This window comes from Pristiophorus japonicus, chromosome 16 (genome assembly GCF_044704955.1).
Source record: "Pristiophorus japonicus isolate sPriJap1 chromosome 16, sPriJap1.hap1, whole genome shotgun sequence".
NCBI classification, from domain to species: Eukaryota; Metazoa; Chordata; class Chondrichthyes; family Pristiophoridae; genus Pristiophorus; species Pristiophorus japonicus.
The window spans coordinates 44214536-44236992 of NC_091992.1; the positions used below are offsets into that span (position 1 = coordinate 44214536).

General features: G+C 44.4%; 1 protein-coding gene across 4 annotated transcripts in view; it reads left to right on the top strand.

Moving 5' to 3' along the window:
- Positions 1-1493: 1493 nt before the first annotated feature.
- LOC139226469 (elastin-like) overlaps positions 1494-22457 on the top strand; it is a 435956-nt gene continuing 414992 nt past the window's right edge. For all 4 annotated transcript variants that reach the window (XM_070857261.1, XM_070857262.1, XM_070857263.1 and 1 more), the window contains exon 1: positions 1494-1702. In XM_070857261.1, the coding sequence (XP_070713362.1) occupies positions 1639-1702 (64 nt within the window). In that variant the 5' untranslated portion in view covers positions 1494-1638. The remainder of the gene's footprint in view (positions 1703-22457) is intronic.

Below are 22457 nucleotides of genomic sequence, written 5' to 3' on the forward strand. Positions count from 1 at the left end.
AGTTATGTTTTGCAGCGATCCTTCAGTTTGAGCACTATGATGCCTTTTTTTTTAGCGCCAGAACTTCAGTAGCGCTACTAGCTTAGCGCCTTGAGAAATGTGGAACGCTTCCCTTAGCGCTCTACTCCACTCTTAGGGCACTAAAATTCAATATCCAAAATTAGCGACCAGGCGATATTCACGTCTCAAAACTGCATGCATTCCATTTTTCCCCCTGTCTTTCTTTCCTCTCACTGGGGTATTTATGTACAAAAAGTCAGAAAACACATTCCAGGACATCTGCAATACTAGTAACATAAAAAGCTGTTACACACAGTCTGAACCCACATGGCCCCAGTCTGATTAAGAAAAGAAAACAAATTATTTTTTATTTAAAATAAATAATAAAATGCCTCACTTGGCTGTGAGCTGGGCGTATGTTACTGAACCAGCCAACAAAGTGAGTAAAATCCTGCCAAATTGAAAAGGACATATTTGACATTAGCAACAGAACTAGTCAAAAGTCTGCAAACTGTGTGGTTCTGGGGCCGTTTGACTAACGTCATGCAGGAAATGTCGGCTTGTACTGCTGCCATGCATACTTCACCTGAAAAATATTCATTTGTTTCTTTCTATGTATTTGTATTAATTTAGTTATATTAACTTTGTTTTTGGTTCAGTGTTGTACTTGTAATCTGTTGGTGTGTATCAATCCAATTATTTGTATATATATTTATATATCTATCTCTATGTGCACATTATCGGGATGTGGGCCTGTCTAATTGAACGTATATATTTCATGGTGTGTATCTATCACTATCTTGTTCAAATATGTATGTATCTATATGTCTGTTTTTATGTGATTTATTTATGTCTATATATCCCTATATATATGTCCACTGATTGAAACCCATGGATTGTAACCTAACCGTTTTTTTCTGATACTAGTGGACCTGTGTATTTCCAGTATTTTTGATTTTTTGTAGATTGCCAGGATTTGTAGTTTTTCTTTATACTATATGTCTGTGTGTGTATCCCAGCGTATATCAATCTATATAAAAATGTCACTATAGAACTGCCTATCTGTATTGTACTGAATACATATTTATTGTTATAGCTAATTATCGGTGTAAGCAGCCTCTATATAATTATTTGTTCAAGTAAATTGATATTAAAAGTTCCTTTCCAAACTCACGTTTTGTTAGTGGTGACAGATCTCTTCAAAAAAGGGCACCTACCGGAGCCTGTTTACCGGGCATTCAGTACAGACGTTGCAGAAAATTGAATTAATGCTTAAGCTGCGAATTAGCTTATCTCTCTTCCCATGTTGTGACCCATACTGCATGCACTATTCAAATTGCCTTATCTGGCTGACTCGCTGTCCTTTTTTTCTAATAAAGTTTCAGAGCGCACGCAAACGACCTGGCAGAGAAAACAGACGCAATTGCCGAGATTCTGGCAAGAGTTCTGCAATGTTGGCAGGACTGACCAGAAAAAAAAGCAACAGGAGAGAAAAGTCAACTGGCTACTAGGATGGAGCCGGGTCCCTCACTAATTACGTATTGTCCACACCCGTCTCTTACAAGTGGCAATTAGGGTCAAGTGAATAAAAGCGGCTGGACTTGGAGTGAGTTAGTATTTTGTGGAGTGCTCGACAAGATGGCTATATCGCTCTTACAGGGATACCTGCTCCTGACCCTTATCAAAGCGTCTATGGAAGGAGGTGAGTGTTCAAAACAATCGCACTATCTCTTACTGACTCTAACTACATAAATTTCTCGGTCGCCTACTGCCCTATATTTACGCTGAAATATTAAGGAAGAATATTCCTACTTGGGCGGTCTTTGCTTTAGCTTTCGATGAGTTTTGAAGATAGACTTGTTCTGTTTTATTAAAAAAATGACTTCCTTATTATTCGCTGCTCTGGGGATCAGCTGAAATTCTCTGATCAAACCCACCTTTCCACTGCAGATCATCGACGTCATTCAAAACTGGTTGGGAAATAGAAATCAGATGAGGGTGTTACAAACTTTTCGTGTGGTTGTAACTCGCAGGCGTTGAATTAGCAACAAGTGTATGTGACCTGTTTCTTTGTACTTCTCCGTGTAATTCTTTGTGTCTGCTTTCTCCCCATCCTCTCTCTCGTGTCAGTGTGTTTGTTTATGTTTTGTGTTTGGGTGGGTATGCCTTCCCCACCCCTCTGGCTGTATGGATGTTTGCGCGCGCCTTCCTGTCAGCTGTTGGGCATCACAGAACTGTTCGGAATGAGATTTATGATCGAAGAGTAAGTCAAACTGAATCTATTTAAACGCCGAGCTGATTTTTATAATTCAGTAAGCTGCAGTAAAATAACTTTTTTTAAACCTCGCTCCAAATGATAGATTTGAAAGCTGTTCTGTTTCTGCCTCCATTTATGTTTCTGTAAATAATACTATGGCCAATAATTGAATGGTGGTATCGGGCTGACCATTTTTATAGCGGGTTTTCTATCATCTGTATGATTGCGGAGACAAGTGAGCCGTCATTTTCATTCCATAATTAATAAACTGGAAAAAAAAACCTCACCAAAAATCTCCGAGCTGTGAAATGGAAGGTATGGTGAAGCTCTGACTACTCTTCACCCGCGTAATGCTGTGCACAACCCAAAGCTTTCTGGTGCTGGGTTTCTGTTTTGAGTTCTCCTATATTGTAAAATCCTGCCCGGTAAGAGCTTTCAATTCAGTTCGTTCCTGCACAGGAGCTGGAATGGGCACCGCAATCATTTTATCAATCTGCTACAACTTTCCAAACTTGGAAGAATTTGTATTGATTATAATAAAACATCCATTCCCAACATCAAGGCTTTTGTTAACCAGTTTATTATGAACTCCTCTTGGTAACCCTATGTACATCTCTAGAAAGGATTTCATTTATTCTGAACAGTCACGTAACGAAATGTTTGCAGCCCAGAAATTACTATTGGTGATACCAGACGACAAACACTTGTTCATTTTTCTATACCCTCTTTTAGTAAGGACTTTTAAAATACATATGTTTAAACAGTGGACGGAGGAATTTCGTGTACACTTAAGTATTCCTCCGCTAACATCACCAGCAGTAAGTTCCAGGCTTGTCGTATTGGGTTTTAAATAAAGTATTGCTCTGAGCACAAGTAGTTGGCTCAATCAAACAGAAATCCCGGTTCTGGGGGCAAAAAAGATTTGAGTGCAGAGCCTTGGTCAGAATTTTTTTTTTCTCCTCTCCTCCTTTTGTACTGACCTGTGTATATCCAATACTTTGTAGTTTTATTTCAAATATACAGCTTTGGCTTTTTTTTTTAAATGTCCCATGTAGTCTTAGTATTTAATCACATTAAAACGGTAGCCTGACCTTTATCAGTGCTCACATTTTGATCAAGTAGAAATATACACCAGACTTTGGTTCTAAAGAGAACCCCATTCAAAAGTTCCAAAACTGAAATAAAAACATGTACATCTAAGATTTTTTTTTGTAAAGACATGCTATGAAGTTGGCATGTAGACCATTCACCGGAACCCAAGTCTAAAAGATAAGCAGTAATTTATTTCCAACCTTTTCCCAAATGCCTGCCGTTTTAGTCTTCAGCGTTTTCTGGTTTTATTTGTGGATTGGATCGGAGCAGGAACAAAATTTCTTCTAGTTCAAAATTTAAAATAAATCCCGTCAGTCAGCAGCTGAGAAGTTCATATTTCAAGTGGGATCCTTCATCAGAACAATTTGCTTGGCTCAGAATATCGTCCTAAGCCGACGCGCGGGATTATTACAAGGCACTTTACTTCAGGCAATAGAGGCACAATTCTAGTTAGAAGCAGCTCTTTCTATTCGTCTTTAATTTTGAATTCGAGCCATATTTGTATAGTGTCGCAAAATTCCTATTTAGTATATGGTTATTTTGTATAAAACTGCAGTAAACTTATATTGAAAACTGAATTTAAACACGCATTGGTTGCTGTTTTATACATTTGTACACGGAGCCCTTTATCCCAAATGGTAAAGATATTGGGGAAACCTCCACGATCATGGATGACCTTTTTTGGTGGAAATTGAATCTGTTACATATCACTTGAAAGCATCGATCTCCGCTCCAGAATGTTACTAAAGCCACTGCACCATCTCCTCTCTGCCGAAGTGTCCCAAAACCGTGCCTCGTTAACCCGAGGATGGGAATGAACTGTCTAAACTCGTTAATCATGAAGAGCAATGCACTGTGCAAGTATAGAGCAGGACATGGTGTTCTATGTGCAATGAACAGAACAGATTGTTTATATCATTCAATGAGAAGCAGTGAAAACAGGATTCTTGATTTGACGCACAAGGATATTGGCAGTAACAGAAAGCGGTAAATAGCGCCGCTCTCTGGTTTTACAGAAATTCTGACGGCCCTGTCCCAAAGTAGACACTCAACTAAGATTGCATTTGAGCCAATACGGTTCCGCAAATGCCACCTTTTTATTTCTCGCAGCGCTAAGGTGCTACATTTTTGCCTTGTGCAGATTTCTATGAACATACGGTTACTAATTTCACAGCATTATGGCATGCGCCAAGTTACTATTCCGGGACTCGATTTTCAAATGATTTCTGTAAATGTGTGGGCTCTAACCAGACCGTCCTTTTATTGGCAAGATTGTAAAAAAAATGGTTTGTTATGACGGTATAAAAAGTAAAACAATCTTAAACTTTCCTACGACAAGTTAATGTTGCTGTGAAGGACAGTGGACATTCGCCCCTTTACCTGTTGTACCTGCGTTCATGGCCTTCAAGTCTCCAAGGTCTTGTAAGGGTGTTATATAAATTAATTCAAACTAGGTAGGCATGGATCTACAGTATAAAACTACACATTTTAGCACTAAATTGGTAGAGGCCACAATGTCTAGTGTTGGAAATGGAAAAATGCCTCACTGGTCAATGGGCGCACGTTAGATTTTTCAGCAGAGTAGAAGAGATTTAGAGAGCAATTTCGATGTGTAGCGTATATCGGGGGGGGGGGGGGGGGAGGTCGATGTCGCCAGCGGGAGGTCCGAACCATTTAGATTAAATTTGACAGGCGAGCTGCCTGCGCTTTTCCAGTGCTGATGGCTCTCGAACGGGATGTGGGGGTTGGGCAGGAAATCCGGCAGTCCAACCGTCAAGCTGAGCCAGCGGTTCCGACTTAAAAGGGAGGGCCAGGCTAATGGAATATGAGGCGGTGGCAATGGGAAAATGAGTAATTGAGTAGAAGCATTTTTTTTTGACATTGCAGTTAGAATTATTATACTCACCCTGGCCCAAAAACCAAGCACTTTTTTTTTCCAGCAGCCTCCAACGATCTCCAGGGGCACTGGTTTGGCCATGTTCTGCAATGTTGTAATGGGCGGGGCTTGCGCAGTGCAGACACGAGTCGATTTTAACTTTTGGACGACTGACCGACACACCACTCTGCGCGGCTCCTGCGCCTATCGGGACCTGGATAAAAATGCAAACTAACATCAAGGTGGTGAGATGATGGCACTAAGGGTTCCATTGGGATTTTGGTCTTGCTTTGCCCGATTACTACCAAAAAATGGGGCAGTATAGAGACCAAAAAGCTGTTCCGTGTACTCTGGTATCATCCTTGTAAATCTTCAGACCCTCTCCAGTGCCTCTCTCCTTTTTACAACATGATCAGAATTATACCAAGGTTTGATACAAATTTTGCATAAGTTCTCTTTTTTTTAATTCAATCCCTCCACAAATAAAGCATAGTGCTTGGTTTGCTTTTTTTATGACGTGTCGCTACTTTCAGTGATTTGCCTATTTGTACTCTAATATTCCTTTGCTCTTCGATTCGCGTTTTCCACTACTATCGTCGGCTCTTCAAAATATTAGATCGAGTTAATCAGGTATGACCTACCCTTTACAAATCCATGCTGGCTCTCTACTCAGTTGAACATTTTCAAGGTATTCTTTCGCTGACAATTGACTGCAATAATTTCCCAACAAATAAAGATAAGTGGTCCATAATTCCCTGGTTTCCCCTTCCTTGAATTGCAGATTTTTGTGGGAATCATGATAGATTGTAATGTCACAATCATCAAAAGAATGGGAATACATTTCCACTTAATCAGGGGTGCAAAGCAGATAGTGCATCAACTGCCACTGTTATACACTTGTCCAACCTTCTGGAAGACTGGGTGAATGTATAATGGGTAGCCAATCCAGTACTGTCCATTTTGCACCTGCTGAAGTGGAATTTTACTCCAAGTTACTTTTAACCCAACTAGTAATGCTCATTGATACAGCCATTTATCATTTTTTATCTAGTGTGGCAAGTAATCCTCACAGAAGGTAACCTGTGGGTGACTAATTGAAGAAAATGTTGGTCTTAAACATAATTTTGAGATCAAAGAAGAGAAACAGAACAAAAGCTGGCTGCCTAGAAGAGGAAAATATTTTTGAATATATCATCCCTAATCTGCTGGTGGAGCCATTTTTAGTTGCTTGTCACATACCAGCAACACATTTCAACCATCCATCCCTATTTTCACCATTCTCATCGGAGACTTCAATTTTCATGATTAAGATTGACTAGCAAGCAACACACAAAAATCCACCATGGCTTGAGGTTGTTTAAAGCTTCACTGAACTCTTTCCTTGATTGAGCATGATCAATCTAAAAGCATGCAATAAAGCACATTGCATTCTTTGTGCTCCAAAGTGGCACATTTTTGATGCTGGCCCTGCAAAATCAGCTAATTTAAAAATAATTTTAGCTTTGTGGATAGCCTTTTCTGCATAAAACACATGCACAATATTCTGGTTCTAGCCATTCTGTGATATTAGATAACCTTCATGACTGTAGCAGGCCATTTGAGGATGTTGAAGGAGCTTCCTATTAATTGTAATGAAACTCAAACATTTCTGAAGTGGCCTTTTAGCTGCATCTCAAAAGAACAAGGTGCTGATCAGTTAAATAATCCTGAAATTGAAACCTTAAATTACAATTTCTATTTTATATAACACTGTTAATGCAGTAACATTTCCCAAGGGCCCCGCACAGGAACATTATCAAAGAGAATTTGACACAGAACCACACAAGGAGATATTAGATGAAGGGGCTTAAAGAAAAAGGCTGAGAAAAATAATTCCAGAGCTCCCTGGATGTCTAGGGACTTGCAGGGGAGGATTAAGGAAAAAAGGGACGCTTATGTCATATCAATGGCTAAATACTACAGAATCTTTAGAGGAATATAGAAAGTTAAGAGGCAAAATTAAAAAGGATTATTAGGAATGCTAAGAGCATGAGAAATTCTTGGCCAGTAAAATTAAGGAAAACCCTAAGATGTTCTATAAATATATTCAGAGGGTAACTAAAAGGATAGGGCTTATTAGAGACTGAGGTTTATCTTTGTGTGGAGGTGGAAGATGTTGGGAGGATTCTTAATTAATACTTTGCATCTGTTTTCACAAATGAAAAGGGCAATGCAGATACTGCTATTGAGTGATATTCTGGATGAAATAAATGAAGTATTAAGGGTTTAACAGCTTTGAAAGTAGCTAAGCCCCCAGGCCTGGATGAAGTGCATCCCAGGCTGTTGAGCGAAGTAAGAGGATATAGCTGAGGCCTTGACCATCATTTTCCAGTCCTCTTTGGATCTGGGCATGGTGCTGGAGGATTGGAGGACTGCTCATTATAATACCCTTGTGTATATATTCCCTTGTTAAAGGGATAGGTTGAGTAATTATGGGCCTAACCTCAGTGGTGGGAAAATTGGAAAAAATCATGAAAGACAGGATAAATCTGCATTTGGAAAGGCAAGGATTAATTGGGGACAGCCAGCACGGATTTGTTAAGGGAAGATAGTGTTTGACTAACCTGATTGACCCTCTTGGTTATCTCCTCACAAAATTCAATGAGGGTAGTGCATACGATGCAGCATATATGGACTTCTTTAGCAAAGCTTTTGATAAGGTCCCACATGGTAGACTGGTCATGAAGGTTAAAGCCCATGGGATACAAGGCAAAGTGTCAAGTTGGATCCAAAATTGGCTTGGAGGTAGGAAGCAAAAGGTAATGATGGATGTTTTTGTGACTGGGGTTCCACAGGGCTCCGTACCGGGTCCCTTGCTTTTTGTGCTATATATCAACGATTTAGATTTTAATATAGGGAGTATGATTAAGAAGTTTGCAGACAACACTAAAATTGGCTTATGTGGTTGATAATGAAGAGGAAAGTCATGGGCTGCAGGAGGATCTCAATCTACTGGTCAGGTGGGTAGAGCAGTGGCAAATGGAATTTAATTTAGAGAAGTATGAGGTGATGCACTTTGGGAGGGCTAATAAGGAACGGGTATACACATTAGGCGGTAGGCCACTTAATAGTATAGATGAACAAAGGGACCTTGTACTTATCCACAGAACCCTGAAAGTAGCAGGCCAGGCGGATAAGGTGGTTAAGAAGGCAGATGGAATGCTTGCCTTTATTGGCTGAGGCATGGAATATAAAAGCAGGGAGGTTATGTTTAAATTGTATAATACTTTGGTTAGGTCACAACTGGAGTATTGCGTGCAGTTCTGGTTGCCGTATGATAGGAAGGACGTGATTGCACTAGCGAGGGTGCAGCGGAGATTTACTAGGATGCTGCCTGGAATGGAAAATTTTAGTTGAAGACAGATTGGATAGGCTGGGTTTGTTCTCATTGGAACAGAGGTGGTTGAGGGGTGAGCTCATTGAGGTGTACAAAATATTGAGGCCTGGACATAGTGGATAATCAGGGACCTATTACAAGGGGGCATAGTTTTAAGGAGGTTGGAAGGGATTTGAGGGGGGGGCTTCTTTACGCAGAAGGTTATGGGGATCTGAAACTCGCTGCCTGGAAGAGTGGTGGATGCAGAAACCCTCACCACTTTTGAGATGGTTGGATGGGCACTTAAAGTGCAGTAACCTGCAGGGTTATGGACCTAGAGCTGGTAATTGGGATTAGACTGGATGACCTTTTTGTTGGACGGAGCAGATATAAGTACTGCAGGGAATAGAATACGGCCAGGGTGGTTGCCTGGATGGGTCGGAAAGGAATTTTCCCAGATTACTTTTTTTTTTCTCAATTGGCCTGGGTTTTTGCCTCTCCCAGGAGATCACATGGCTCTGTTTAGGGTGGACTGTAGTGTTTTAGTATAAGGGGTATCGTAGTTGTGGTGAGACGGATTGGTTGGGCTGGGTGCTCTTTGCCTTTCCATCATTGTTCATAGGTTTATGTGCAGCCTTTAGGGCTGCTGACCAAGGGCTGTGTGGCTCTTTGTTGACCGGTGTGGCCTCCTTCTGTGCTGTAATTTTCTATGTTTCTGAGGGGTAGGTTTTAATAATGGTGAACCAGGAAATGGCAGACACTGAACAAATATTCTTTGGTGGAAGACACTCAAAACATCCCAATAGTAGATAATCAAGGGGCTATAGGGAGGGAGGGACTTAATACTATCACTAATGAAGTAGTACTTGGTAAAATAATGGGACTAAAGGTGGACAAGTCCCCTGGACCTGATGGCTTGCATCCTAGGGTCGTAAGAGAAGTGGCTGCAGAGATAGTGGATGCATTGGTTGTAACCTACCAAAATTCCCTGGATTCTGGGGCGGTCCCAGCTGATTAGACAGCTGCAAAGGTAACGCCTGCTTTTTTTTAAAAAGAGGCAGACAAAGCAGGAAACTATAGACCAGTTCACCTAACATCTGTCATTGAGGAAAATGCTGGAGTCCATTATTAAGCAAGTAGTAGTAGGGGGACACTTAAAGTATAATTCAATCAAGCAGAGTCGACATGACTTTATGAAAGGGAAATCATGTTTGACAAATTTGCTGGGGTTCTTTGAGCAGGATGGATAAGGGGAAACCAGTGGATGTGGTGTATTTGAATTTCCAGAAGGCATTTGATAAGGGGCCACAAAAGGTTACTGCACAAGATAATATATTACCCCTAACCCATTGAGCTTTTAACAGGGATAGAGGATTGGCTAATTGAAAACTGAGGATAAAGGGATCGTTATCCAGTTGGCAAACTAACTATTGGGATGCTGCAGGGATTGGTGCTAGGTCCTTTAACTATTTACAATCTATTAATTACTTGGATGAAGGGACCGAGTGTAATGTAGCCAAGTTTGCTGATACAAAGATGGGTGGGAAAGCAAATTGTGAGGAGACACAATCTGCAAAGGGATATAGACAAGCTAAGTAAATGGGCAAAAATTTGGCAGATGGAGTATAATGTGGGAAAATGTGAGGTTATCCACTTTGGCAGGAAAAAATAGAAAAGCAAATTATAATTTAAATGGAGAAAAATTGCCAAGTGCTGCAGTACAGAGGGGTCCTTGTGCATGAAACACTGAGTACTTGCTGTGCCTGCATAATCAGGAAGGCAAATGGCACGTTGGCCTTTATTGCAAGGGGGATAGAGTATAAAAGCAAAAGTTCTGCTACAAGCTGTACAGGGTATTGATGAGGCCACACCTAGAGTACTGCGTACAGTTTTGGCTTCCGTATTTCAGGAAGGATATATTTGCATTGAAGGCTGCCCAGAGAAGGTTGATTCTGGAGATGAGGGAGTTGACTTCTGATAGGTTGGGCTTGTACTCATTTGGAGTTCAGAAGAATGAGGTGATATCAAAAAATGAGGGGGCTAGACAAGGTGGATGCAGAGAGGATATTTCCACTCTTGGGAGAAACAAAAGCTAGGGGACATAGTCTCAGAATAAGGGTTGCCCATTTAAAACTGAAATGAAATTTCTTCAGAGGGTTATAAATCTATGGAATTCTCTGCCCCAGATAGCTGTGGAGACTGGGTCATTGAATATATTTAAGGTGGAGATAGACAGATTTTTGAGCGATAGGGGAATAAAGGGTTATGGAGAGCAGGCAGGGAAGTGGAGCTGAGTCCCTGATCAGATTAGCCAGGATCTTATTAAATGGCGGAGCAGGCTCGCGGGGCCAGATGGCCTACTCCTGCTCCTATTCTGTTCTGTTCTTGAGCAGTGTCTTAAAGGATAAGAGGTTTGGGGAGGGAATTCCAGAGCTCCGAGCCTTGGCAGCTGAAAGCACTGCGATTTTTAAAATCTGGGTGGCTCAAAAGTCCAGAATTGGAGGAGTGCAGATTAGTTGTAGGGCTGGAGGAGATTGCAGAAAATGTGGGGTGAGACCATGGAGGGATTTGAAAACCAGAATTAGAACTTAAAAATTAATGGCTTGCTAGTACTTTAATGGTTGTAAAATGAGAGAAAATATTTGTTTACAAGACAGCAAATGGCATGTTGGCCTTCATAGCGAGGGGATTTGAGTACAGGGGCAGGGAGGTGTTACTACAGTTGTACAGGGCCTTGGTGAGGCCACACCTGGAGTATTGTGTACAGTTTTGGTCTCCTAACTTGAGGAAGGACATTCTTGCTATTGAGGGAGTGCAGCGAAGGTTCACCAGACTGATTCCCGGGATGGCGGGACTGACATCAAGAAAGACTGGATCAACTGGGCTTTTATTCACGAGTTCAGAAATGAGAGGGGATCTCATAGAAACGTTTAAAATTCTGACGGGTTTAGACAGGTTAGATGCAGGAAGAATGTTCCCAATGTTGGAAGTCCAGAACCAGGGGTCACAGCCTAAGGATAAGGGGTAAGCCATTTAGGACCGAGATGAGGAGAAACTTCTTCACCCAGAGAGTGGTGAACCTGTGGAATTCTCTACCACAGAAAGTTGTTGAGGCCAATTCATTAAATATATTTAAAAAGGAGTTAGATGTAGTCCTTACTACTGGGGGATCAAGGGATATGGTGAGAAAGCAGGAATGGGGTACTGAAGTTGCATGTTCAGCCATGAACTCATTGAATGGCGGTGCAGGCTTGAAGGGCCGAATGGCCTACTCCACCTATTTTCTAAGTTTCTAAGAAGCAGTTGTGTAATCTTAATGTGGAGGGAAACCCTTTAAATTTGATGAATGAGCTGGATCTTACAAAAAGTATGCATGTGTAACTAAGAACTGTTGTGGGGGGAGGGAAATCCTGTGAAGCTACCTGTAAGGAAAAATGTTTACAGCAGTGCTATGATCTCATTACTTTTTTTATTAACTCAAACCAGCTACTCCTACCCAAGGAATAATCCACTAAATATGATCTAATCATTGGCATAGTCAGAACTAACTGTAAAGAGAATGGTAACCAACTATCAATCACTGCTCTAAAAATGGAAGCAGTCGATAAACTGAATACTGGAAAATCAAACTTTGAGCTTGTGTATATTATGGACAGGCCTGTATCCCTGTTTGCAATTCTGGGGCCAGCAGCTGGCATGACTCTGATGCCTGTGGTGGAGCGCACAATCTTGCACACTGCCTTGTAGAGAAAACAAGGAATGGCCTCCTTGGTCTGTGTACAGTGGCATAGGTTATCCAGCCGGGTTAAGACAGCAATTATGGGTATGGAATATCCCGTCTTCCATTCTCTCCTCCTGATCCTGGTTGTTGTCTTCCTGGTAACCAGGATATTTTAAATGGAACTTCTTTGTTCCTCCAAGGCCTATAATGTTTCAAGATAATTTATTTTGCCTAGAGGTTTTGGTTTAATATTATGTTGCTATGAAGTTAGGATTAAGGATGAATTTCCATGTGTGCTCTCCTGATCACTGTCATGTATCTCATTACTGTATATAACTATCTTACCATGCAAAACATGACTGTAACTGGATATGACCTGTAACAATAAGCATACCTTACCACCAGGGGTGCACTTGCAGGAGACACTCCATACCTGTCCCACTGAGGTATATAAAGGGAGGTCTCCAGCAAGTGCATCACTGGAAAGCTGGAATTAAAGGTGCAGGTCCTGAGTGACCTTGACTTCAGCATATGTCTCGTAAGTCAGGACTTAACAGTGGCGACGAGTTACGGGACCACAGAATGGCTACCAACAGCTCAGATGAGAAATACAATGCTGGAGACAATTGGGATGACTTTATAGAAAGGCTCCAGCAAAGCTTTGTGACCAAAGACTGGCTGGGCGACGATAAGGCAGACAAGAGAAGAGCCCATCTCTTGACCCAGCTGTGGCTCAAACATACGGTTTAATGAAAGACCTGCTGGCACCCGAGCAACCAGCAAGCAAGGAGTTCAGCACACTGGAGAGACCACCTGAAACCAGCGAGCAGCCTACACATGGCCAGACACAGGTTCTACAACTACAGACGCTGTGTGGGCCAAAGCATAGCCGACTTCATGGCAGAACTTCGGAGGCTGGCTAGTTCATGTGAGTTCCCCGATGTACTGAGACTTTTTTTTATTGAAGGAATAGGCCACACAGGCATATTCTGAAAGCTTAGAGACCAAGAACTTGACTCTCGAGGCAGCAGCACTGGTCGCACAGACGTTCTTGGCAGGCGAAGAAGAAACGAGGCTGATCTATACTTCGGGTACGACAACCAACGAGGCATCAGAACAAGGGGTTCACATTGTGAAACAAACCGCTACCCCCACACAAAGGCAGGAGAGCAGGCCTTCAACAGCAGATAATGGCACCAGAAGCCATCAAAATCAAGGGCCACATGAACAGCCGATCAACCTCATCAACCCACAATGCGAGCAATCAACAACAGATTGAGAAGCTAAAGGGAGATCAGCCAGCCGCCGCTCATCCTTCGGAAACCATGGAAACCATCTGTTGGAGATGTGGGGGAAGGCACTCAACCAGGGTGTGTCGATTTCAGCATGCCGTTTGCAGAAACTGCAATGACACAGGGCATCTGGCTCGCATGTGCAGAAAAACAGCAGCTCGGCTGGTATACGAATCTGAAGGGTCAGAAAGCAGACCAGAAGACTGTTGGAACGGTGCACGAGACGCCGAGGTACAGTGGGTTAACACAACCAATGTCCACTGTTCTTGCACCAAGACGCCTCCAATTATGATGAGGGTTCTACTCAACGGGATACCAGTCAACATGGAACTGGACACTGGGGCCAGTCAATCCCTCATGAGCGTTCAACAATTTGAACAGCTGTGGCCGCACAAAAGCAACAGACCAAAACTCACAGATCGACACTAAACTAAGGACCTATACTAAAGAAATCGTCCCAGTCCTTGGCAGTGCCATGCTCTCAGTCACACACAAAGGGATGGTGCACTGACTTTCCCTGTGGATTGTCCCTGGGTCATCAGGAACGGATCTCCTGCTCAACAGTTCTAAGCCATTTTGAACATCTTTCAGGTGTGGGCACCTTCAAAGGGGCGAAAGTTAGAATCTACATCACAGAATGCCAGACCGGTCCATTACAAGGCTAGGGCTGTGCCTTGTGATAGAAAAGATTGAAAACTAACTGGACCGGCTTCTGCAGGAAGGCATAATTTCTCCCGTAGAATTCAGTGATTGGGCAAGCCCCATCGTCTCCGTCATGAAGCCTAATGGATCCATGCGAATCTGTGGGGATTACAAGTCTATCATAAACGGTCTCCCTACAGGACCAATACCCAGAGCGGAGGACCTATTTGCCACGTTGGCTGGAGGAAATCTTTTCTCAACTTGACCTCGCATCGGTCAGTTCTTGCGTCATATACGCAGAAGAGTCTAAGCTACTCACCACCATCAACATACATCAAGGCCTTTTTTATGTACAATCAATGCCCATTCTGCATCAGGTATGCAGCTGCTATATTCTATCTCAACATGGAGAGTCTGCTCAAGTCCATCCCGGGGACGGTTGTCTTTCAAGATGACACACTCCTCACGGGCAGGGACACCGACTCTCGTCTCCGCAATCTTGAGGTACTAAGTCAATTGGATCAGGTAGGCCTAAGATAAGAAATCCAAGTGTCTGTTTCTCGTGCCTGAAGTTGAATTTTTGGGCAGAAGGATTGCTGCTGATGGAATCCATCCAAAACCGAAGCGATTCACCTGGCACCCAGGCCCCGGAATGTCTTGTAAATGCGCGCCTTTCTCGGGCTACTCAATTACTTTGGGAGCTTTATGCAGAACTTGAGCACGCTGCTGGAGCCCCTCAACATGCTACTCAAAGGGGTGCGATTGGTTTTGGGGGGGGGGGGGGGGGTGGAACGCCCAAGAACGATCTTGAGGCACGCAACCTTCTATGTTCCAAGAGTGTTTTAGCCTTTTTTGACCCAGGTAAAAAGTTAGTCCTTACGTGTGATGCGTCAGCGTACAGGGTCTGGTGTGTTTTACAGCACGTCAATGATGCGTTAAATTGCAGCCCGTTGCTTATGCCTCCAGGTCACTTTCGTGGGCGGAGCGCGGGTACGGTATGGTTGAGAAGGAGGTGCTCTCATGCGTGTACGGTGTCAAAGATGCACAAATACCTTTTTCGGGGCCAAGATGGCTTTCGAAACCCCTCAGTCCCTACTATCAGAGTGCAAGGCAATCAACGCCTCGGCGCGCATTCAGATACGACTACACGATCAGGCACAGACAACTGTGCCGACGCGTTTAGCAGGCTACCCCTGGCGACCACAAGGGTCCGACGAACAGGACTGAGATGGTCATGGCAATCAATGCCTTTGAATCTACAAGTTCGCCCATGACCGCTCACCAAATCAGAGCCTGGACGACAAGTGCCCCCACGTTATCTCTAGTTAAGATATGTGTTTTAAACGGTGACTCGGCAGGGGCTCCCGATGCCTACCCCGAGGAGGTCAAACCTTTCCATAGGTGCATGCATGAACTCTCTCTACAGGCAGACTGCCTGATGTGGGGTAGCTGAGTAGTTATGCCCTTACGAGGCAGGGAGGCATTTGTCTGGGAGCTCCATCGCGAGCACCTGGGATCATCCTTATGCAGGCCATAGCCAGGTCATGTCTGGTGGCCTGGCATTGACGCGGACTTGGAGCTCTGCATCTGTCTGGGCACCATTTGGGCCCAACTCAGTAATTCCCCCAGGAAAGCCCTGGCCCACCAAACCGTGGTCGCGGGCGCATGTAGACTATGCGGGCCCATTCATGGGCAAAATGTTTCTCCCAGTAGCTGATGCATTTTCAAAATGGATAGAGTGCACCATTTTAAACTCTAGCACCACCTCCATCACTGTGGAGAGCCTTAGAACCATGTTTGCAACGCACTGCATTCCTGACATATTGGTCAGTGATAATGGTCCGTGCTTCACCAGCGCAGAATTTCACAATTTTATAGTTGACCACAGTATAAATCACGTTAAGCCGGCCTCCAATGGCCAGGCGGAGCGAGCAGTGCAGATCATTAAACAAGGCATGCTCAGAATCCAAGATCCTATGCTGCAGAGCCGCCTGTTGCGACTGCTGCTGGCATACCGATCTCGTCCGCATTCGTTGATTGGGGTTCCCCCCGCGCAACTATTGATGAAACAAACCTTAAAGACCAGGCTCGCGTTAATCCTCCCAGACATGCATGAAATTGTTGAGGCTAAGCATCAAAAGCTAACTGAGTACCATGACTGAAATTCGAGGGGGAGGTGGAATGAGATGGGGAACAAAGTGTTTGTGCTAAACTATGGCCGGGGTCCCAAATGGCTTGCAGAAACAGTAACAGAGGGAAACCGGCTACTGGTTGTACAAATGGACAATGGCCAAACCTGCCGGAGGCATGTAGACCAAGTAAAAAGTAGATTCACTGATAACACTGAAGAACCAGAGGCAGACTACAATGTGGAACTCTCACCACACCTGGTGGACAGACAGGTGGAACAACCTGAGGAAAGGGCAGTTTCAAGACAGCCCAGGCGAGATACCAGCAATCACACCAAACGAAAAACAGGCATCAAGGCAAATCACTGAACCACAACTAAGACGCTCCACGAGAGCACAGACCACCTGAGACTGAATCTATAAAAGCAATAAGACCTTGGGGGAGGGTGATGTCATGTATCTCTCATTGCTGTATATAACTATCTTACCATGCTATATATGATGACTGTAACTGGATATGACCTGTAACAATAAGCATACCTTACCACCAGGGGTGCACTTGCATACCTGTCCCACTGTGGTATATAAAGGGAGGTCTCGGGCAAGTGTGACACAGGAGAGCTGGAATTAAAGGTGCAGGTCCTGAGTGACCTTAACTTCAGCATGTGCCTCGTGTAAGTCAGTACATTGTTAATTGTTTGTCACTTTACTGGTATTCATAGTTCTTCCATTGTAGTTACGGTGGGTTTCACCAGTGAAATCATCCCCAGGAAGTTAAATTTAAAATGGAGGGGAAAAGAGGTTTCCAGCCTCATTGCAATTTGAGGTAACACCTCCAGGGAGTGACTTAGCTGCCCCTCCCCGCTAGCAGAAAAACAGTGGCTTGGATCAAGTTGGGAAATCCACTTTTAACAATTTAACTGCCCCACCCTCCTTTTTCCCTCCACCACCCCCCCCCCCCCCCCCCCCCCCCCCCAAACCACGCTCAACACCCATTTTCTTTTTCAGGGAAAGTTCCGGCTTGGGTATCTGGCACATAATGCCAACTATCTCAAAACGCAGATTAATTTGAAGTGATGTGGTTCATCCAACATTTTCCTGAGATTCACAACTTTTATTTAATGTTGGAATAAATTTCATTCTGGGGCCTAGTTTAAAAACAAATGGATAAGTAAACACTGGTTGCTATAACTATCACACCAAAGGTTTGGTTGACAGCTTGGTGAGACAATCCTCAACAGATAGCTATGGGAGGGTTCGGAGGTGAAGATTCAACACTTCTCTCGAAGAGGCAGTCTGCAGCAGGTGTGTCCTAGAATAGTAAAATTATAGGAGGCTGTCTTCCTAAGGTTAGTGATGGTCAGTTCAGAGATTGATGACTGACTTGATTGACCCTCCTTGTTACCACCACAAAATTTGATGTGTACATGGATTTTAGTAAAGCTTTTGATAAGGTCCCATATGGCAGACTGGTCATGAAAGTAAAAGTCCATGGGATTTGGGGCAAAGTGGCAAGTTGGATCCAAAATTGGCTGAGGCCAGAAGCAAAGGGTAATGGTTGAAGGGTGTTTGTGACAGGCTGGCTTTTTCCGGTGGGGTTCCACAGGGCTCAGTACTGGGTCCCTGGCCTTTTGTGCTACATATCAATGATTTATACTTGAATGTAGGGTGTATGATTTAAGAAGATTGCAAATGGTATAAAAATTGGCTGCATAATTGATGATTAAGGTGGCTGTAAACTGCAGGAAGATATCAATGAACTGGCCCAATGGGCAAATGGAATTCAATCCGGAGAAGTGAGAGAATGCATATGGGGAGGATTAACGAGGCAAGAGAATACACATATTAAATGGTAAGACACTGAGGTGTAGAGAAACAAAGGGACCTTGGAGTGCATGTTCAGATCCCTGAAGGTAGCTGGCCAGGTAGATAAGGCAGCACATGGAATATTTGCCTTTATTAGCCGAGGCATAGAATACAAGTGCAGGGAGGTTAGTACAAAACACTAGTTAGGCTGCAGCTAGAGTACTGCATGCAGTTCTGGTCACCACATTACAAGAAAGATGTGATTGCACTGGAGGATACAGAGGAGATTTTAAGAGGATGTTGCCTGGACTGGATAATTTTAGCTATGAGGAAAGATTGGATAGGCTGGGTTTGTTTTCTTTGGAACAGAGGAGGCTGAGGGGAGACCTTATTGTGGTGTATAAAATTGAGGGGCCAAGATAGTGGAGAAGGGCCTATTTCCCTTAGCAGAGGGGTCAGTAACCAGGGAGCATAGATTTTTCACCCAGAGTGGTGTGGGTATGGAACTTATATTTATATAAACATATATATATATATATATATATATATATATATATATATATATATATATATATATAAAAAAAAAAAAAAAAATCTTTGGCATGCTTTTGGAATTGCCATAACCTACGATGCTACGGAACAAGAGCTGGAAAGTGGGATTAGGCTGGATAGCTCTTTGGCTGGCACAGACATGATGGACCGAAATGGCCTCCTTCCATGCTATAAATGTCTGACCTGTAAACCTGTTAGGGTAGATTAGTGCATTTTGTTTTCCTTGATCTAATCAGTAGAAAACTGAATTTCACAGAAGGCTGTATTAGAAATTATATGAAAACATATCAAATAAACCAACTGTTTAATTTAGTTACTTTCCAAAAGATAAATAAAACTCTCGTACGAGATCACTAACCACTGCACACAGGTAGGGATTGTTATTGCTGTGGTCAGGCAATCTCAACAAATCAGGCAGTAAAGGTGCTGTCCAAATCGTATTGCATGCAGGTTCTGCTGAAAGTATCTATTGCAGATCAAAAATTTGTAAACCTCTCCAATAACTTTGAATTTGGTACCAGAATGTTCCTAGAGTCCTCTACCATCGTGGTAGTAAAGTCACTAAGGTGTGAGCGCCCTGTTTCGGGCATAAGGCAATTTTGCCACCCCCCCCCCCCCCCCCCCCCCCCACCATGTTCCATTTAGCTTTTTTTTTTCCCCAGACTGTTCGGGCTATATTTTTGGCTTTTGTGATTTCTGGACGTTAATGGCAACAGAGCAATCCTGATACGGCCTTTGAAATGCTTGCACGTTCATCTGCAAAAATAGGCTCAACGTTCAGAGGTACAAAATCTGGCGTTGCACAAGGATGTTTTGTGCCCCTGTTGAAAATCACGGCGCAAAAAAAGTTCCAAAATTTGCACCGACTCATTTACATTTTTCAGGGCGCGGTGGTTTCCTTTGCACATGCGCAAATGACCTGGCCCACTTCCAACATAGCAGGAGATGGCGCAACAAGAGGGCAGGCAACATGCACTGCGATGCCTCAATAGCTGCTGGAGAGCATTCATGCAGGCCATTGAGAGGAGGTGGCTTGCACCCCACCTAGTTGGAAGGAGGCCCGTGCCCAGCATCTAGAAGAATATGGAGGAAGATTGCCCAGGAGGTGTCAGTGGCAGACATGGAGACCTGGCACAATGCTGTAAGAAGTTCAACGACCTCACGAAGGTCTTCTGGGTGAGTACCCTTCCACGTTTATGTAGGCTTGCAAGATCACTGTCTCGTGCAAATGTTAAGTCTTTGAGATAGCTGGCCCTTCTCAGTGTTACGGGCCATGGTGTGGGTTGTTGAATCCAGCAGAAAGCTGGGGGCTCACTTCTCCAGCCATTCCCTCTGCATTCAGGACGCACGTACCCTATTGTCCCCTCCCCATTGTCAACTCTTCTTGCACTCCACTCCCACTGTTGTGCGTTGTCCAAACATCACACTGAGCCGCTATGCTAGCTGGCTCTCCCTGCCTCCTAGTCTTTGAAAAACCTCAACAGCCACACTGACAACATATTTGCACATCCACACAGTGGCAGCTATTGAAGGCACAAGAGGAGGTGGACCCTTACTGAACCTTTCTTGCAGGGAAAGCTTTCCCATAATAGAAGGGGGTAACGTCATACTGGAGGCGGACAACCAGTACCGATGGAACTAAGGTCAAGCAGAGTGTATCGGCCCTCGTGGGCACCCCAGTTCATGCGGTGGACAGGGGCGATGCCTAGTCCGCTTCAGGTAGTGACTGTATGTGAATGGCACTTGCAACTGATGTGACTTCCTTCATATACATATCCAATGCCACCTTCCTGTTATCGCCCTACCTCCTCCCCTGCTGCTAACCACACGTCTGTTTTGTGCTTGCAGATGACCAGCCAGCAGTCCGCCAGCCTTTGTGTCATCGCTATCTGGCCACAGGGGAGATAGTCTGCTGCTTGAACATCCGAACCCACCAGTCGCATCATGTGGGGATACATCAGAGGACGAAGACGACATCTAGGGGTTTGAGGACTCCGAGGCACCTGGCCTACAGCAACGCTGAGCGGGAGGGAAGCTCTAAGGCCAGCTCCCTGGAGGGGGAGTCGGCACAGTAGTCTTGCTCAAAAACAGGTGCACATGGACCTTGACTTGAGAACCCAGAAATGCACAGAGCTCATGGGTGCATTAGGTAGGGTTCCCCAGAGCATAGATGCACTTGCTATGTGGCGGAGGCCTCACTTATTGCACATGTCTGAGGACTCCAGCGAGCCCATCCTTGGCTGCTCTGAGGCAGATGAGCTCCAGCAGCAACCATGGCACTCAAATGTGTGGCGTGTGCCATGGGTGAGGTTGCAACAGCGATCGCATCGCAGGCACAAGCTACACTCCAACTCAGTGATATGCGGTCACTGACTCCTGCCATCCTGATTTCCCCACAGTCCAATGGGGTGACTGTGCAGAAGCAGGCTAGCAAGTTATGGTGACACATCATGCTCTGGATGCTGAGGCCCAGCCCTGTGTGTGTCATTGGTTCCCAGGAAATGGAAGGTGCTGCCGTTCCTCAACATGGCAGCATTTCGGCTCCCACCATGTACCTTGCGCGGTCCATACCTGAACCATCAGAGGCTGCTACCGCTGAGGCACAGCAGTCTGCAGCCAAGTCTTCCAGGGTGTCCTCCTAGGCCATCTGCACTAACACAGCAACCCTCAAGCAGCCTTGCTGTAGGCACTGAGGTCTCATGGAGGAGCAGCAGGCTTAGGAGGGGGGGCATGGGTGGTGGGAGAAAGCGCAGGGCAAGTCTCTAAGGGGTGTGAGAATGTTGTGCAGATGCCTTGATGGAATATGACGCATGTAAATAGTTGAGTTGAAATAATCCACTTCATTGTTGAGTTCCTTGCAGCAGAACGCTATTTATTGTATGTTTTTGTTTTGGGGAGTGGGGGAACTGTTACTTTGTTGGAGTAAATTGTCACTGACTGCTTGCCATTGCTGCTGTTTGCCATTGGTGTCATGTATATCATTCCAAGGTTCACTGGAGATGTGCTTTTACGGTAGCACATAGCGTGGCCAGTATGCGTGCATCCCTCTGCTTCCTCCATTCAAGCAAACCAGACCATTATGACCTGGAAACGTGTGGCTCTTGGTCCGGCAGCATCTCTGTGGCCTCTCCCATGGATGAGGTGGCTGTGCAATCGGGGCCTTGCCAGGCTCCTCTTTGTCTGCTCCTCCATGAGGTGAGCTTGCAATGCCTGGCTTTTTTTTTTATAATGGCCAATTTGTGCAGCATGCAGCACACCACAATGAATTCGGAGACCTATTGAGGGGAGTATTGAAGACTGCCTCCAGAGCGGTCCAGGCATTGGAAGTGCTGCTTGAACACCCCAATTTGTCTGTCTGACGTTGCAGGTGGCTGCATGACTCTTGCAGCACTATTCGGCTTCTGTGGGGGAGTTGCGGAGGTGAGGTCCATGAGCCAAGGGCTAGGCCATATAATTTGTCCCTGAGCAGCCAGCTGCGCCCTTCCCTTTGTCGCTGAAACATTTGAGACACTGCTCTCGTGCAAGATGAAAGCATCTGCATTCACTGCAAGGATGCTCTGAATGTGGTCACACACCAGCTGCACACTTTGGGAGTAGTATCCCTTTTGGTTTCTGAATACCTCTGCATTGTGAAATGGTGCTTGCAAGGCCACATGTGTGTGTCAATGACTCTTTGAACCCTTGGGACGCCTGCAATTCTGACAAACCAACGTGCCCGCTCATTCTGGCTGTCCT